General features: G+C 43.9%; 1 protein-coding gene across 1 annotated transcript; it reads left to right on the top strand.

Moving 5' to 3' along the window:
* The first annotated feature begins 1,972 nt into the window (after window positions 1–1,972).
* On the top strand, window positions 1,973–12,747 carry LOC119325416 (cycloartenol synthase). Its single transcript, XM_037599170.1, has 18 exons — window positions 1,973–2,451; window positions 3,605–3,790; window positions 3,875–3,964; window positions 4,038–4,232; window positions 4,334–4,418; window positions 4,505–4,671; window positions 5,719–5,907; window positions 6,709–6,822; window positions 7,037–7,159; window positions 7,280–7,402; window positions 7,637–7,735; window positions 8,975–9,031; window positions 9,308–9,354; window positions 9,437–9,580; window positions 9,663–9,840; window positions 10,203–10,283; window positions 10,369–10,452; window positions 12,361–12,747. The coding sequence occupies exons 1-18, from the start codon at window positions 2,251–2,253 to the stop codon at window positions 12,478–12,480; spliced, it is 2,283 nt and encodes a 760-aa protein (XP_037455067.1). The 5' UTR covers window positions 1,973–2,250; the 3' UTR covers window positions 12,481–12,747.
* Window positions 12,748–14,216: the final 1,469 nt, after the last annotated feature.

Raw genomic sequence — 14,216 nt, 5'->3', positions numbered from 1 at the left:
CAGGGGGCACCTCTATAGACACAAGTTGATCTTCGTGATCATTCCTTAGCCGTGTGCGGTGCCCCCCTCCACCATATTTCACCTCGGTCATATCGTTGCAGTGTTTAGGCGAAGCCCTGCGTCGGTAGAACATCATCATCGTCACCACGCCGTCGTGCTGACGGAACTCATCCCCGACACCCTGCTGGATCGGAGTCCGGGGATCGTCATCGAGCTGAACGTGTGCTGAACTCAGAGGTGCCGTACGTTCGGTGCTTGGATCGGTCGGATCGTGAAGACGTACGACTACATCAACCGCGTTGTCATAACGCTTCCGCTTACGGTCTACGAGGGTACGTGGACACACTCTCCCCTCTCGTTGCTATACATCACCATGATCTTGCGTGTGCGTAGGAAATTTTTGAAATTACTACGTTCCCCAACAGCCTCCCCCAACCGGCCTGAGGCATGGCCGGCTTCCTATGGCCGGCTTGCTCCCCTCCTCGGGGCGCGCGCACCATTAAGGAGACAAGACGAGGTAAGGCTACAGTGAGAGCCCGCATGGCGGCGGCACTGTAGCCATGCTTACCACGACAAAGCCCTCGTCATCAGAGGCAAGGCAACAGTAACCAGCCCCCGGCAAGACCCCCAAGCGGTGGGGCCGGCCTGTCGTTCAATGACCCGGCAGCCGGCGGGACCCACCAGTCGGCGGACCCCAGCGGCCGGCGGAGAAGCCGGCGGCCACAGACACTGACGGCTAGGGCCCGCGCCCAGCCGGATTACCATTGTACCCCCGGGGGGTAGGCCTATATAAACCCCCCGGGGCACCCATGCAAAGGGTTGATCTGATAGAGTTCTAGACACTACCATAGGGAGAGAAGAGAGCTAGCCTTGCCCTTCTTCCTCCTCCCACCGAACAGCTCAAGGAGCCTCTTGTAGCTTCTTATCGATCTAGTGATCACGCGGAGACCCCGCAAAGCAAGAGTAGGGGTATTATCTCCACGGAGAGCCCCCAACCTGGGTAAGATCCGCCGGCGTGCATGTCTTCGCCTCATCCCGTTTCCAGGCACCGGCGATGTCTTACTGGCTCCCACAATGATAAGCCATCCGTTGGCATATGTCGCACCTACCACCTGACAGGGAGCGGTTTAGGGTTTTGAGGGTGTCGGGTTTCGAGGGGGCAGAGAGGGGCCGGAGTGGGAAGTGTGGACGACGACCGGTCCACGGCTTCCCATTTAAGAAGGACGACGACCAGGAGCTGCGCGGATGACAGGTGGGGCCACCTGCCCGTGCACATTTATGTTGGCGGGTGGGAGGTAGGTGGCCGCCTACCACGCGGCCCCGACGCGGACGCTCGAAGCGTCCGTTCGCTGTCCGCCGCGACCCAAACCCGGCACAAGTTTGCGCTCGAAATGGGTCGGCCCGAAAACAAAACGGACCAGATGGGTCCGGGCCGTCGCGCGCTGGGCCGCCTGCTTTGTCCGTTTTGCCCCAAACGGATGAGGCCGGACAAGATAGGGTCGCGCGGTGGAGTTGGCCTTAAATGGACGCGGACAGGATGGGGTAAAAGGATGCGGTGGCGCGCTGGGCGCACGGCCACCACATCTCAGGACAGACCCGGACATGACCCCATCCCCATGCCCAAACGGACAGAATCCGGATAAAACGGACGTCTGTTTGAGGTCGCGCGGTGGAGTTGGCCTAAAGGGTCAGCTTTGTCATGTTTCACACTCCCCGCTATGACCAGCTAGCAAAGGAGGGGATACCGGGATGCCCAAGGATGGGCAGCGATGCGTCTCCGCACAAAAAAAGAGAGGAGAGAGACTAGTGGTACTGGTTGGACGATGAGCTGGACGTCGTCGACGCGGAACAGATCGGACGGCATCACGGTACTACCAGGACGCTGACACCTATCACGCTCCACCACCTGCCCACAAAACCCCAACCCCCCTCTCCCCTCTCTCCCCTCCACGAGCGGGTCAGAGAGCCTGCAGGCGTTGAGCCAAAAAGCCACTGCCGAGAAAGAGATAGAGGGGGCGAGAGACGTCCCACGCCACGTCGCCGCACCGCGCGCTCCCGTCCAAACCCCACTCCAGCCCCGCCCCGCCCCGCGCGATCCGAAACCCCCACTAACAAATCCTTCGCCGGATCGGGCCGGCAGATCTCGCCATTGCCCATTTGTCCTGCTCCGCCCTCACCCTCTGCTCCTCCTGCTGCTAGTGCCGGCGGCGGTTGCGCAGTACTGTTCGGTTGGTCGCCGGGGCCGGAGGGATGTGGCGGCTGAAGATCGCGGAGGGCGGGGCCGACCCCTGGCTGCGCACCAAGAACGCGCACGTCGGCCGCCAGGTCTGGGAGTTCGACGCCGCCGCCGACGACCCCGACGCCCTCGCCGCCGTCGACGCCGCGCGCCGGGAGTTCACCGCGCGCCGCCACCAGCTCAAGCACAGCGCCGACCTCCCCATGCGCATCCAGGTGACCCGACGAATCCAATGCCCCCTCCCGCCCCTCCCCCTCGGTCGCCGCTGCCCTGCCCTGCATGCCACGATTCCGGCTGGCTCCGTGACGGCGAAGCCCCGCAGTTTTTTTTTTCCTACCGTAGCTACATTTTTCTCACCTGGACGAGGCCGCCCGAAATAGTCGTCGTCGCGTACTGCTCAATCAAGGCAGCAGCGAGCCGCCTTACCCTTCAAAACGAGTTTAATGCGCAGCGAGAGTACAGTATAATATACTATATGCTGCAACATTTCTAAGGAAAGGAAGATTGCGGCATCATACTGTCAAGTCTCTCCTACACCACTTGGCAAAGGTTTTAATGCGCAGCGAGTATGCTGAGATCCGATCTTGCATACGTATATACTACGATGAATATCCGAGACGCAAGAGCCACTCTCCGGATGGGCACGGGCACGGCCCCCCTTTCCCGTTGCCAACTGCTCCTACTTCAGCTTTTAATGCCCACCAGAAGCACAGTACAGTGCACGCGATCGGCAAGTGTGCTGACTGACGCTGGGCGCTTGGTTCTCTGAACGAGAGGCATGACTCCTGCAGTTCTTTCTTTCCGTTAATAGGAACCAGGAAATTTCCAGGTGTACTACAGCTGTGTACTACCAAGCAACCCCAAAGAGCAAGCGAGGAGAGTGTATCCTGTAGCAGACTCGATTTAAGCAACGTTCAGCTGAACGGTAGCTATCGCCATTTATAACAGCACTTGTGATCAGAAGGTCTATGATGTTGATTGATGACATGCTTGTGTTGCGTGTGGTAGAAGGAAGGACACGGTATCGCTGTTATCTCCACTAGAGTCATTTCCCTTACCTTCAGGTTAAAAGGTTTTTAACCCAATTACCACAGAGATGGTCGATACTTTTCAGGACTGGGTTAAGAGTTAAGACCAGAAGCACAATTTATAGTGTACTGCAGCTTGTTAACAGTACTATTTAGCAACAGGGCAGACCAATTCTTGACGCTGGAATAGTGATATTTTCCTGTGGATTCTTTTCCTTTTTGTTCTACCACTTCAGTTCAACTTGCCTGTGGATTCTTTGTACTACTAAAACTAGGGTGTTTTTCTACTTGGAATATCTCCGTAGCTTCTAAAGCGTTCGTGCTCTTGTATGTACTGCAGCTTGCAAAAGAAAATCCACTTAAGTTGGATCTTCCTGCTATCAAGCTGGGGGAGAATGAAGATGTCACGGAGGAAGCCGTATCGACCACTTTGAAAAGGGCGCTCAGCACCTTTTCTACTCTCCAGGCACACGATGGACACTGGCCTGGGGATTATGGGGGTCCTATGTTCCTTATGCCAGGATTGGTACTTCCCCTGGCTTGACATTTCATTTAAAAACTTGTTTATGTCATATGGAAACTTACTCACTGCATTTTATCTTCTATTCAGCTTATAATGCTACATGTTACTGGAGCACTGAACACTGTTTTATCATCAGAACATCAAAAGGAGATCCGTCGATATCTCTATAATCATCAGGCAAGGATCTATTTGCCAGCTGTGCCATCTCACAGTGGATAAAGTAAATAATTTTTTTGGTGATTGTGTGTAGAATGAAGATGGAGGTTGGGGATTACACATTGAGGGTCCAAGCACCATGTTTGGCTCAGCCTTGACCTATGTTTCTTTGAGATTGCTTGGTGAGGGCCCAGATAGTGGAGATGGAGCTATGGAGAAAGGTCGAAACTGGATTTTAGACCATGGGGGAGCAACTTATATAACATCATGGGGAAAGTTTTGGCTTGCGGTATGGAATTAACATTTTTTCCTCTCTATGAAGGCTGCTTCCATTTTGCACAATCTGGCTATGGCCTAAGGAATTCCTCCTAATTCCCTGACTTATTTAAGGTACTTGGTGTATTTGATTGGTCTGGTAACAATCCACTGCCACCGGAAATATGGATGTTGCCGTATTGCCTGCCAGTCCACCCAGGTTCTTTTTTGCACTATGCCAGCATTAATTGCTTTGATCTTCGATGTTGGTTATGTCTTGCTGATATGCCTGACGCTATCGTGCAGGTCGAATGTGGTGTCACTGCAGAATGGTCTATCTACCCATGTGCTACGTTTATGGAAAGAGGTTTGTCGGCCAAATTACACCAATTATATTGGAACTAAGAAATGAACTCTTCAAAGTCCCCTACAGCGAGGTTGATTGGGACAGTGCTCGCAATCTCTGTGCTAAGGTTTGCTTATCTCAATCTTTCTTAGTAATGTTGATGTGTGCGAGGCAAATTTCTTATGGGCCAGGATGAGCCAGAGTTAATGGAAAAATCCTAAGTAGATCTACTTGTGCCAATGTGGTCCTCACTCTAGGAAAGAGTCTTTAAGATGACCCATAGCCAAGGTACAAAGTCTTTAAGAAACCTCATTGCCAAAGTACAGGGTCTTTAAGAAGTCCCATTGCCAACATAATGAGTTGACATAGCCATTTTGATTTGAATAGCAGTATGGGCCATGAATATGAAATACAGTTTCAGAAATATTCGTTGTACCACTGAATAGTTTACTAGTCCTTGGTTCGGAGGCTTTGATATAAGCAGCCTGCAAGCTTGATGGGGATTGCCTTGTATTCCCAGATTTTCATGCTTGTAAGTTGCTATCGTACACTGCCTGGTGCAGGAGAAAGACTGATTGCGGTGCATCTTCCATGTGAATGTGGTCAAAGCGTTTTGTTGTGCTAGTTATAACTCATGATTCAATAGGTGATAACATCTGAAAACACAATAGATTGGGATACCATAGCCGCCTGAAGAGCACGGTTCCCTCTCATTTGTGCTTGCTTCATAATTGCAGACTCAATTAACATAATTATCTTAATGTAGCTGGCTCTTTGTGGTATTTGAATATTCTTCAAGAATTCTGGTGCATTTACCGTTATTGCTTGTGTAAACATAGTAGTGAAATAATCCCGCTGTGTTACATAAGATAGTAAGTATTGTATAATAGTCCGGTTTTCCGTGATTTTTTTCCCATTCCTCTTTACAAATAGCCTATATGGGTTCGCAATCAATAGCATCTTCACCATTGAGAGTATTCCCTTTTCCTTCAAAGAATAGATCATAGATTACTGGTCTTAGCGGAAGGGGAAGTAATTATAGATATATAGTTAATCTTTGAAATTTATAGAAGCCTAAGCTGCCCTATTTATCTTTCTTTATCTGCATGATGTCTATTTAGGATCTAATGATTAAGATTGTTCTTTGAAGGGTTTTTCTTGTGCTTTATTGTAGGAAGATCTGTACTACCCACATCCACTCATACAAGATATCTTATGGGCCACTCTCCATAAATTTGTCGAACCTGTTATGATGCACTGGCCTGGGAACAAACTGAGAGAGAAATCTTTGAACCATGTCATGCAGCATGTTCATTATGAAGATGAGAACACTCGATACATTTGCATTGGTCCTGTGAACAAGGTAATTTGAAGAATATGCTTGCCTGCTGATCCGCCTTTTGTCTTTTTCTTGCTTCAAGCATCAGGATGATCCTTTCGTCTTGTAAGATGGAAACATAATAACTGCAGTGCTTTATTTCATGCATGCCTCTTTAAACTTTCTGGTTTTGCTGGCCTGATTGTCCAGCCACTGTACTGTAGCAGTACCTGTGCCCAAATCGCATGTGAGAACTAAAGATATTTCTATCTACAGCCTTGTAATTGACCACAATTGCAGCAGCAAGTTCACCTATTGTTACTTCATGTCATACCATATGCCACGATTATATATTGCGGGTTTGCCCTTTGGTTTTAAAACATGTACACTTCTATGTCACAAGGGCTGAAGGACTTGTGGACAGTATCCTCTAATGCCAAGCTAGTGTCCCCTAATGCAAACCATAGTGTTCAGTAATGCTAAACCATAATCCTCTGTAAAGCGCACAGAAGTTACAAACAAGCATTATTTGAATGGTTTGTGAAGCTTTACAGGGGTTTATTTCATTTCTGCTCCAATTCATAATATTTTTAAATCGGAAATTGTTCTTAGTACCTTAATATATATGACGATTTCTTTAGTTTGGGACATGTGTTCATTTTGTTCACTTCTCCCTATCTTGCTGATTTAGTGGAGAAAGAATCCTCATATTCTATGATTTCTTGTTCAAAGCTTGTGAACTTACATACCAGGAGTTTAAACCTTAATAATGTCTAGATAAGTTTAATATATTCTCAAAAAAAAAATCATACTGTTCAACTGATTATTGAATAAATTTATGTGCAGGTATTAAATATGCTTGCTTGCTGGATTGAAGATCCAAACTCAGAAGCATTCAAGCTACACATTCCAAGAATATATGATTACTTATGGGTTGCTGAAGATGGCATGAAGATGCAGGTAATGAGTTTTTATTTACTTCATTCATTTACTTTTCACTAAGGCAGCTGCTACGATAGGAGACAGCTATTTGTCTATGTCTTACTGTCTTTACATGGAACTGGAAAGTTGTTTTTTTGTACTCGGTTAGTAACCGGATTTTCTGCTTATACCAGTCCATCATTAGCTTTTCTTTCTCTTTGATCATAATTGATCCAATTTCTGTCCACTGTAGGGTTATAATGGCAGCCAGCTCTGGGACACAGCTTTTGCAGTTCAAGCTATTGCGGCCACTGACCTCATTGAAGAGTTTGCTCCCACTCTTAAGCTGGCACATGATTACATTAAGAACTCTCAGGTACATGTCACATGGCTATTTGTTTATCAGTCAACACTTGAAGTGCATTTTACTTAACAAAAAAGAAACGGTTAAGTACATTTCAGTACTTAGTACTTACCTGTTGCTATTATATGAAAGGTTGTTGATGACTGCCCTGGAGATCTGAGTTACTGGTACCGTCACATATCTAAAGGTGCATGGCCCTTTTCTACAGCTGATCATGGTTGGCCTATATCAGATTGCACTGCAGAAGGACTAAAGGTGAGTTAGGCCGTCAGTGTTACCAACAAGGAGCTACCTTCAAAGTTAAAACTTTGTCCTGTTTGAAATCTAGGAATTTTTATTCTTGCACCATACGGAATAAGAATCATTCTGGCTCTCATATGTATAAGATTTGGTTTTTAGCTGCTGGTATGTTGTGTCAATTGCCAAGTTCTCATATGCATAACCATTTGTTTTAAATAGTTTAATTGTTGAATTTTCTTTTACCTTCAGGCCTCATTATTGCTATCAAAGATTTCTCCAGAAATAGTGGGCGAACCAGTGGAAGTTAACAGACTATATGATGCTGTCAATTGTTTGATGTCTTGGATGGTAAATGCATTCAAACTTTTAGATTGTGTTAGTTGTAACTATTGTATCAGTTTGCCTAGAAGAGGGTCGATATCTCTCTCTCATGTCATGTGACCACTCAGTCTAGGAGTAGTGAATTGTTACTTTTTTATATATCTATATCTATGCAAATATGAAAAGTATGAGTTAGAGTTTGATCCAAACAATCTTAGCCATTCTTAATATTTATGATCTTCATCTCACAGATCCAAGGGTTGAGAATTTTACTTGGAACCTTATCCCTTATTCTCTCCTCTAATAATGGTCTATTTGATCGATAGTTCATAAATAATAATGGATCGTCTATTTTAGTTGTACGTTTGTAGCTTACCGTTTAGTGTATGGTTAGTGCTTAGCCTTTCTTCCTTTGAGTAATGTACATGGTGAAAAATAATTTCAATACTGTACACTTACATTATAAATTTGGGTTTCTACATATATGGATATATTTTATTCTATGCAATATATATGGCAAGAAATTCCCTGCAGAATTATTATGCAAGGGTAAGGCTGTCTAGAAATTCCCTTCCCCACTTCCCACCTTTTGTGGGCGCTTTCAGCACTGGGTACGCCCTATTTTTGTAATATATATGGCTAGAATGTGCATTGCATGTGGATGGTTGCTAGTATATACTATAAAGCATCAGATAGGTTTTGTCATATAGGATAATTCTATCTGCAAGTGCTTTTTTGCTATCAGTACATTACTGTGAAATGGTAAAATTTTGATATTTTACAAAGCTGCAGTTTGGTTATATCGCACAAGGTATTTTATCTGCAAGTGCTTTCGGCCTTCAGGATAAGTACTGCTAAGCTGTTGATTAATATCGGGTAGTATTTCTATCTTCTGCTAAATTGCACAGATCATAAGGCAACACTGTATTAGTAAAGTGGTGTTATTTACTGAACACCAGGGCTCTCCCTTGCTGTATTCACTTCAAAACCAAAGTGGAGCAGTGGATTAATGGATACTGTGTAGTTGCAAATTGGACTTTGCTATGAAAATTTTGGTTGCCTTGGTAGCTCCACCAGATTATTGCCCCAGGGATAACGTATATAAAACTGTTGTGGACTAGACTCCTTCAAAAGGAAGAAACCTGTATTTCAAAGTCTCCAAAGTTTTGTTCCCAGCAGTTCTCTTCTATGTATTTTTTTTTGCATTATATGTAAAACATTATTTTGAGACGTGCCATTTTAACAAATTTGTTTTAATCTTTACAGAATGAAAATGGTGGCTTGGCAACATATGAACTCCAAAGGTCTTATGCCTGGCTTGAGGTATGTACCTGCCTCATTTGTTTGTTGTTGTGCTACCATTACAACTAGGAGGTTGCTCTTAAGTTGCGTGCTTCATGAAGTAATTGCCTAATTTGAATCATTAAATATCAAGTCAAAGAGGACAGGTACATCCATTAAAAAATCCATATTGAATTAATACAGGTTTACTGGACCGATGTTTCCTTTGTTTGAAAACTACAACCAATCATTAGTCATATAATCTTTCTTATTGATTTACGAAAATTCTTCCATCTGATTGTTTGTTAAACTGTTCAGCTTATCAACCCTGCCGAGACCTTCGGAGATATTGTGATTGATTACCCGTAAGATGCAATAACTTGTCAATTTTTATGCTGCTTGCCATAGAGAGACAAACTGAAAAAAAAAATACTCTATTGGTGTCAGGTATGTGGAATGTACCTCAGCCGCAATTCAGGCCCTGACATCATTTAAAAAGCTCTATCCTGGGCACCGCAGGAAAGATGTAGATAACTGTATCAACAAAGCTGCTTGTTACATTGAGAGCATTCAAAGAAAAGACGGTTCCTGGTTAGTTTTCAGACACCATGTAGAAGAATACAAGTAATACATGCATATAACACTGCGTCGTTCTATATCTGTTTTCCTACAGGTACGGCTCTTGGGCTGTGTGCTTCACCTATGGCACATGGTTCGGAGTGAAGGGCCTAATAGCTGCAGGTCGAACCTTCAAGAGCAGTCCTGCAATCAGAAAGGCATGTGACTTTCTGATGTCAAAAGAGCTTCCTTTCGGTGGCTGGGGAGAAAGCTATCTGTCATCTCAAGATCAGGTAGATTCATTTCTACCTAGTTTTGTATATACTTGCAATCTTGTTTACTGGAATACTGGATTGCATCTCTATATTCCAATCTTCATCGTCAGTGTGCTGTGATAAATATTGTATGCCATTCTATTAGAATTAATGTTAATACTGTTACATATGAGTCAACGTAATGGACGACAACCTGATATAAAACTCTCTTTTTCATCTAAAGAGTCATTTGCTCTTTTTCCTGCTTTCACCGTTCATGACTGCATGCCCTGTAAAGCATGGTATTCTTGCATCTTGATCTTTAGATGCACATCGTCTTCCTGGGGACCATAAGGAAGTTTTACTAACCAATAATCATGTTTTGACTTCCATTCAATTAGGTTTACACCAATCTTGAAGGGAAGCATACTCACGCTGTCAACACTGGCTGGGCCATGCTGACTCTAATTGACGCAGGACAGGTGTGTTTACAGTTACCTGTGGATTGTGGTAGTACCATATGATGTGTTCATTCACGATGGTTCTTAAAATCTCGTTTGGGTACAGGCTGAGAGAGATCCGACGCCTCTGCATCGAGCAGCGAAGGTTTTGATAAACTTACAATCAGAGGATGGGGAATTTCCTCAGCAAGTAAGTCATAAATGCTTCACCACCATCTCATGGTTTCTCAACATACAAAATTTCTCTAGATCCAAAGGAAAACATTTTAGTAATAAACACAGCTGTGCATGTGAAGGCAGTTCAAACCAGTGCAGCGAAACGTAACTACTATTTGACCAGAGAAAACCTTTTCTTTTGCGAATCAAGAGCTTTATTACTCAATTAGGAGGATTACACGGTAGCTGAATACAACTAACTAAGAAAGAAGACATATAGTTAATCCACAAACATTTCCTCTCTTCTGTGGCTTGCTTTGCACACCGGTGGGCTGCTTCATTGGCTTCCCTTTGCACAAACACCAGACCATGGCTCATAAACCCTCCCAAAAGTTCTTTGATTTCATGGCAAACAGCTGCATCCGCTGCTCTCTCTGAAAATTCAGAGTTGTACATCTTAACCATCTCTTTAGTATCAATTTCAACACATATCCTGGAGTGGCCCATTCTTTGGCTAGTTGAATCCCGTCCTGGATAGTGTATAGCTCCATAGTTTGAGCACTTGATGCAAATCGATACCACAAGGCCTGCGCTCGAATTAGGTTGCCCTCTGAATCTCGGACCACCAGCCCTGTGCTTCCACAGCCTGCCTGCTCAAGAAATGCCGCATCCACATTGATTTTCAGTGTCCCTTGTTCCGGTGCTTGCCAGCAAGCTTCCTCCCTGTCACCGCAGGGCGAGTAACTTCACCTGCTGTTTTAAATCAACGCCATTACCAAGCGCCCACTGAACAGAAGCTTGAACTGATCGGCCCTTCTCGTCGTGAGTACGAGCATTCCTTTCAGACCAAACCTCCCAGCAGCCGCACAATACAATGCATACAAATTGGTCTGATCCCAGTTGTCTTCAATCAAATCTGAAGCTCACGATTGCGGATGTAGCACTGGGATTTGTATATGCATCATGGTCTTCATCTCCTTCCAGAAGAGTCTCGCCCGTGCATTCTAACAGAGCATGGGTTATAGTTTCCTCCTTGCAACATAGGTCGCAGAATGGGATTTTTTCTATGTATCTGGTGAGCAGAACAGATTTACATGGCACAAATCCTCTTATAACTCTCCACCAAAAGTTCCTGACTCTTGGTGGTACCGACAGTTTCCATAGTTTGTTCCAGAAGGCATTTCCTGCCGTGCCTGAAGAAGATGGTTCATAGGAATGTGTCATACTTGTGCTCAGAATTTTATACACCAACCGAACAGAAAAATTAGCATTCCTCACCAACGCCCAGGCCGAACAATCTTCACCCCAGTCACTATTGGTGTTTTAGCAATAGCCTGAACATCAGGTGCTGCAAAGTTTGCTTCGAAGACATTAAGATCCAAACTATTATTCTGAAGATCAATAAGCTCCTCCACCTTAGTGACTGTATCCCCTGGTAACCGAATAATTGGACGATAGCCATAGAGGGTATCCAAGGGTCCTCCCATATGTTAATACTAGGACCATCCCCCACATGTTTAATCAGCCCTAGTTTCAGGGATTCTCTTCCATGTAAGTATGAGAGGAGTTCCTCTTTTTTGTTGCTGCCAAGAAATCTGAATCATGATAATATCGGCCTTTGAGCACCTATGCACAAAGCGAGTCAGGGTTGGTCAATAGCCTCCACCCTTGTTTAGCCAACATGGCTTGATTAACTAGGCCAAAATCCCCTCACATTTTGGGATAGCTATGTCCTGCACTTTTTCCAATGCATTTTCTTTTTATCACCTCCCCACCAGAATCCGCAACAATACTTGTGATCTTTTTGCATGTCTCTTTGGACAGTCTAAAACATCCCATTGAATAGGTAGGAATTGCTCGTCTTTTTGCATGATATTTGATACAGTGCTAGGGAAGCTCAAGCGTTATATGATCTAAATTTGTTTTTTGTCGCATTTAACAGGAGATCATGGGAGTCTTCAACAAGAACTGCATGATCAGCTACTCCCAGTATCGGAACATCTTCCCCATCTGGGCGCTCGGCGAGTACCGCTGCCGAGTGCTGGGCGCGGGCAAGAAGTAGTACCATCTTCCTTCTCTTTGGCCGGGTTACGTGGTGGAGATCTGGTAGCCATATAGATTTTCTTTAACCATTTGATGAGTAGAGGAATAAACTGGTTTGTACATCTAAATCTGGTCTGGGGAGGGGTATATATGTCGCCTGTAGGGCCTGTTTGGTTGGATACCTAAACACCGTGCCTGGAGAAATGGACTGCCTGGATTGAGCCTGAGATGATTGAAAATATTGCCTGGCGAGGCTATGTGCGTTTGGTTGATGTCCTTGGACTGACGATGTGCGTCCCCTGTGCGTCAGAGTACTTAAATCATTTAAATACAGCCGGGCTGCTGCTGTAGGAATAAGGAATAGGAAGCATGAGTACCCTGCGGGTGTGAAAGTCCCTTTCTACTCCAAAGCTCATATGAGCTTGGAATGAACAGCAAATTCCAGAAAAATACTCCCTCCATTCCATATTCTAATGCGCATAGATTTTTGCATAGATTCCGAAATATAGTGCGGATAAGCTGCTTTGGACAAAAGTAGCCCAAGCAGTCGGAGGGCTATTCCTGTCCAAATGAGAACGCCAGCTCACGCATTGGTATAAATGCTACACACAAAGGCGCATTATAAAGTGGAACAGAGGGAGTAGTAGAAAGTTTAGAAATATTCTGAATTTTTAGGGTGCAAATTTGACAAATATTCTCAGTGCTTGGAAATTTTCATCTCGAAACAACATTCATGTAAGACATGACAAAAGAAACAAAATCAGCACTCCAAAAATTCTTTCAAATATATCATTTTTGGAGCAACGGTTTTGATTTTTTATCATGACTTTAAGGAATGTCATTTTATGATAAATTTCTGCAAGCACAGTTGTCAAAGTTTGCAACAAAAACAAATCATTTTTATTTATTTTACTATTTTTCTTCTGATTTTACTGTTCATTAGGGAGCATTTGAGCTTGGGAGTAGAAAGGGACTATCTATTTTACTGATTTCACTGTCCCTGCGGGTGCCCCTATTCAGCGACCTGCGCGCTCCCCTACCTCAGCGCTCAATTTGGCCAGCCCATGTGCGTATGCACCCCTGTTCTTTTGTCTCAAATTAAATAAAATGATCAGGATTTCAAAAGGGTTATTAATATTAGAAATTATTCATCAATTTGAAAAATGTTCACAAAAACAAAAAAGTTTGGAATTCCATAAAATGTTCATAAATCAACAACTGTTCATGTTTTTTTAAATGTTCGAAAATTTCAAAAAATGTTCCCAAATAAAAAAAGTTCACCGATCCAAATGATGTTGGCAGATTCAAAAAAAATAATGAATTCAAAAAATGTTTGTGAAAACAGAAAACCAATCTTTGTGAATTTCCAAAAAAAATCTCAAATTTTAAAAAATGTTCATGGACTTGAAAAATGTTGACAATTTCAAAAAAAAAGTAGCAAATTTGTGAAAAGTATTCATGATTTCATTTTTTAGGGTATTCGATAAATGCTCACAATTAGAAAAAAAATTCATGATTTCGGAAAATGTTCACGTTTCCAGAAAATTTTATATAAATACAACCAAAGTTTAACTTAAGACAGTACTAATATTAAGAGTAAATAAAAGCGAATAAAGTATAATTAAATATTGTCCTTGGCACATCTGGTAGTGTTTTCTTAGGGTCAAATCTAGTAGCGTTCACCCGCAAAAAAATAATTTAAAATCTAGTAGTGTTAAGAACCTTAATTCACTCTCCATTCATTGAGAGTGCAAC

Source organism: Triticum dicoccoides, chromosome 6B (genome assembly GCF_002162155.2).
Source record: "Triticum dicoccoides isolate Atlit2015 ecotype Zavitan chromosome 6B, WEW_v2.0, whole genome shotgun sequence".
Taxonomy (NCBI): Eukaryota; Viridiplantae; Streptophyta; class Magnoliopsida; order Poales; family Poaceae; genus Triticum; species Triticum dicoccoides.
The sequence above is the reverse complement of the archived record's forward strand: the minus strand, read 5'-3'. Positions and strand labels throughout refer to the sequence as shown.

Bases quoted from the DNA above. Each gene is read 5' to 3' on its own strand.
- LOC119325416 (XM_037599170.1), top strand. From the start codon at position 2,251: ATGTGGCGGCTGAAGATCGCGGAGGGCGGGGCCGACCCCTGGCTGCGC. The intron at 7,736-8,974 runs GTAAATGCATTC...TAATCTTTACAG, and splicing joins ATTGTTTGATGTCTTGGATG to AATGAAAATGGTGGCTTGGC. The intron at 9,032-9,307 runs GTATGTACCTGC...TAAACTGTTCAG, and splicing joins GGTCTTATGCCTGGCTTGAG to CTTATCAACCCTGCCGAGAC.